The sequence below is a fragment of the Austrofundulus limnaeus genome, unplaced genomic scaffold (assembly GCF_001266775.1).
Source record: "Austrofundulus limnaeus strain Quisiro unplaced genomic scaffold, Austrofundulus_limnaeus-1.0 Scaffold1094, whole genome shotgun sequence".
Classification (NCBI taxonomy): Eukaryota; Metazoa; Chordata; class Actinopteri; order Cyprinodontiformes; family Rivulidae; genus Austrofundulus; species Austrofundulus limnaeus.
The window spans coordinates 60,609-65,275 of record NW_013953496.1 but is presented as its reverse complement, the minus strand read 5'-3'; the positions used below and the strand labels follow the sequence as shown (position 1 = coordinate 65,275).

Genomic DNA, 4,667 nt, shown 5'->3' with positions numbered 1-4,667 from the left:
AGTTTAGTGTCCCTTAAAAAAAGGAGATTTTAAGGTCTAAATTTTTTTACCTATACATATTTATACATTCTACTCAATTAACGTGATGTATTTATTTTCTATTATAAGTTTTATATCATGATCGTTACTGCCACCCATCATAATGTATATCGTGATATGAATTTTTTGCCATATCGCACATTCCTAATGATGACTGGTAGATAATTAGTTATTAGCAGTACTGCATTTTAATTTTAGAAAGTGCAAATCTGCTTATAAATTATAAAAATTAGTAAGACCGCTAAAGCGCAAATGAAATATTTAGGTCCGCAATTATCGGATTTGTGCTTTAGTGGGCTGGTGCCCACCACTGGTTGTGTTGAAACCATAACTCTAAGCTTGGYTGAGGAGAAGCCACAGTATCGTGAAGCACGAAGCACCTTATTGGCAGTTTTCAGCGTTTCCACCAGTTCCCAGAAGCTTATCAGAGCTCTCTTATCGACTCTCTCCATGTAAAGCCTGAAAAGTTCCCTGTAACCTGGATTACAAAGGATGTCGTCAAACTGCAGGATCTGCAGGAAAGAGAGAAAACACACAGTCAAACTATCCACCAACGTGCTTCAATCACAAATCTTTATTTCTCCTCCTGACCTTCTGGCTCTGAGGGTCTTCACCATCCTCTGCTCCTCCTTCTTCATTGTTTTCGTAGTTTGGTCCTCCGAGCAGGCGGATCCGTTTCTCACATTGTTTCTTAGCCACAGTCAGCTGATTGATGTATCGTTTCATATCTCTGGCCCTCAGCAGGTCTGCCTTCATGGCTGCAGACTCTTTACCTTTTCTCTCTGAAACACAGCAAACAGGAACTGTCAGCTCATTCAGCTATACAGATCAGGTCTCTGAACTCGAGCAGATGAAATGATTGACTAGAAGTCAACATGGAGCTTCTGAAGATCACTACATGATTGGGATTAAATATTTATTAATCTGCTGTTTTGTAAGTTTTCCTACTGAACAAGAAAACAGTTTGTAATTTTAGATGTAAGGGAGAAAGGAAAAACCAAACTAAAAATGAATGAAAAACACATTAAATAGGAGTAAAATGATTATTTTCTTATCAGCGAGTTGTTTTGGTTCTTTCAGCTGCTCCCTGCTGCAAGGAGGGAGAGCTAGCTGGCATGAAAGACTGAAATGTTCTACGCTCCATGTCCTTCCTRATGTAAGCTGGGCTCAAACCTGCAGCCTCAGGATAACATCATGACACTAACCACCAAGCCCTCATTTCTTGTCAGTGAGAAACATTTTTGGTCTGATAACACGTTACAACAACAGAAGATAGAGATAGAGATAGCTGAGGAGAGGAATGTCTGGAATTCCCTCAAAGTTTGTTTGTTTTTTTCTGACGCAACTACAAACGGTCAGATGAAATGTTAATGAATGAATGGATGAACAATACAGAATGTGTTTTCAACTGCTGTAGACAGTGATTATCTCACCAATAATAATAATAATGAGTGTTTGACCCTCAGAGTACATTTGTTTCTATATAAAGTTATGTACAGTGGGGGGCACTAGTCCCCTAAAGTGCTAATGTGCTAATTGTAGACCTAAATTTGTCCTTTGTGTTTTAGGGGTTTTACTAATTTCATAAAATGATGTGTGGATTTCTGCTTTCTAAATTTAGAGTAGCGCTAAACGCAAATAATGTTTCACACTTGGAACGTCAGTTTTGTCTAACGTAAAGAGAAAGAACCGTCTAGTCTCACTACGTTTTATAGTCACATGACTCATAACGTCATCATGATTTTCTTGAATGAAGGAGAAAGCTGTCTCTACTGAACACAGTGAAGCTCTGCTGTGAGGAAACAGTGACCCCTCAGTCTGCACTGAGTTCACAGAGCTTTATACTCTGACTCCTGACTCTTCTCAGTGATGGTTTTCACTTAGTACAGACTGTTCCCACAATTCATTGCCTGGCAGGAAGCAAAAAGCTTTCTTCACTGGGCGACAGTTCACCTGCAGTTCTGTTCTGCAGAACCACACTCAGCTGTGCAGTTTGTACCTCCTCTCAGAGGAACACCGCAGCAATGAATATKAAATATTAGTAAAGAAAGAAACACGGAACAATTTAAATTCACGCTCTTATTTTGAAAAGAATGAAGTTCCTGTTCTGTGTCCTGTAGCCTACCCAGAATGCATTGCTTCAGTTTTACGACAGTTTAAAATTACTAATATATCTGCATGTTTTCTTACTGAAGCCCTGCCATAATCATAAGAAAATTACCAAGAAGCAGCAGAACTACCAATCCACAACTCAACTATTTTTTGTTTTGCAATCATGATCTAAAAGTCTGTTTCTACAAATCACCTCCCCATTCTGCACCGATATGTGCCAATCTGTGAAAGAAAATAATCTTACCACTAGGTGGCAGTAAAGTCTTGACATTTTGTCTTGACATTGACGTTTTCCGGTAAACGGAGGTTATGTTGTGCTTTAAATTAGCTTCTGCTGTTTTATTGAGCAAATGTGCTTTTGAACTTGCGGACCTATATAAATTGATGAGCACTTAAGAAATTGTGCAACTAAAATTTAAATTAGCGCTGCCCATCACTGGTTATGTGTGACCATTTTCACTGGATCAGCAGTCGTGTTTTCCTGTAGTCTGTTAAAAACCGATTCACAGAAATAGACGGGTGATTCYCCAGCACCTCCAAATCTGAGTCCATGGTCCTCAGTTGGATATGGGTGGATTTTTCTCTCCAGGTTGGGGGTGAAGTTCTGCCTCAAGTCCTGGTGTTTTGTTCATGAGTGAGGGAAGAATGGAGCGTGGGACTGACAGACAGATGAGTGCAGCTTCTGCTGTGGTGAAGAGGAAGCTGAGCTGTGAGGCAAAGCTCTGTTTACCTGTCGGTCTATGGTCCTACCCTCACCTATGGCCACAAACTTTTAGTGACTGAAAGAATGAGATCACAAATACAAGTGGTCAAAATGAGTGAGTTGAATGTTGAGTGGGGGTATGTTAGCTGTACAGCACATTAAACATTTATTTTAAATGTGTTTAAAAACACCTGACTGGTGGGATTGGATCAGGACAGTTGAGCTGTGGTCTGATCAGAACACAAACATATTGCTCTTCGTTCCAGTGGGGAAATGTGCAGCAGACTGTGATTCAGTACTACTGGTGATTGTTCTGCGTTATAAAGAAACAAAGAACTGACAGCTGAGGAGGATGTTTTTTAGAGACATAATTACAGTGTCTGAAAACTCAGACAGTCTGGATCTCTGACGCAGATCATCACAGTCCTTATTTCTCTGGTTATCTCTAGGGCAGGACTCAAAATGAACAGAAATTATCTTTACAGATCAACTTATCTGTAGACTTCTGGCTCCAAGTCATTCTCTGTGGGTCATTGTGACAAAACCACTGATAATCATGTGACCTCAGTAACATTTCAACCTCAGTACTATTATCTTTGTTTCTATGCTTATTTATATTATTTAGTTTGTGGAAGATTTTACCTTTCTGCTTCTTGAGCTGAGGCAGGCTGCTGATGGTGGTGGCATGAATTATTTCTACCACTATCTGATACCTGCAATAACATGGAGAGAGGAAAGGCTTCAGATTAACAAAAACAATCAGTCAAAGATAAATAAACTACAAAATATCACTGTATTGAATATTTAAAAAATAAACAGTCGTGAAAACATGAGGAACCCCATTAAATAAGACGTGTTCACATAACATCTTATTTTGTTTCTTTCTGGAAAAGAACGTGATTTAATTGCAGTTAAACAACTAAAAATTACATTGTTTTACTCCTGAAACAAAAGATATGAACAAAAATGTCTATTATAATGGATGTAAAAAGTTAGGACACCCTACCCTCTAATAACTAGTGTTGCCCCCTTGGGCTGAAATAACTTCTTGTAGCCATCTACCAATGTCTGACATTGATCTGAGGAAAGTTTGTCCCACTAATTGGATTATGATAACTGGATTCCTGCTGATCGGCGRAGGAGGGTTCCAGATTTATCGACAAGTGAAAGCGACCCTGACAGTGGATCAGGCCTTTGAAGAGCTGTCGGGCGCACTTGAAGGATTAGCACACAGACTCTCAGCTGAGGGAAAATTTTGCAAACTGGATGTGATTCTGACAAGGATCGCAACTCAGGAGCAACCCTTCGGCTTGTATGGACTACATCTGGGTGAGCTTCAATCGGTGAGAGGCAAGGAATGACCCCAAATTCGGTTGATTGGCTTTTTTCGCCACCTCAGAGATTGCAGTAAAGACACTTCAAAAGCAGCAGGAAATTCAAGGTTGCTTTGTTCTAAAAAAAATTGGATTATCTATCTGGCTCCCAGCGGTGCGGCCTTGAGGGCAGTGCTTGTCTTAAACTCCCCAGGATGAAATGTCAACTAAGAGCTGGACTCGCTCCCACCCCACCACCTGTGTTGGACCTGGCCTTGGAACTCAGTTGGCTGAGGAGGAGGAAAATCTCTGAACTCTAGCGAACTGAGTAGAGACAATAACATCATATGACTCTGGACTCTGGATGGGCACAGGGTTGGGCCTAGCACGGACCCCCCCCTGAACCCGCCCCATTTTACCTGCCCTTTATGTGTTATCTGACCTAAAACTGACCTTAGGAAATACTGTACTAGATGAGAAATAAAAAACTTGATTTACAC

General features: G+C 40.4%; 1 protein-coding gene across 1 annotated transcript in view; it reads right to left on the bottom strand.

The window, feature by feature from the left end:
- Window positions 1-4,667, bottom strand: part of snx25 (sorting nexin 25) — a gene marked incomplete in the record, with an annotated part of 55,293 nt that overhangs the window by 24,025 nt on the left and 26,601 nt on the right. Inside the window, 3 exon segments of the mRNA XM_014030646.1 lie at window positions 420-551; window positions 631-821; window positions 3,497-3,567. Of these exon segments, the coding sequence (XP_013886100.1) occupies window positions 420-551; window positions 631-821; window positions 3,497-3,567 (394 nt within the window).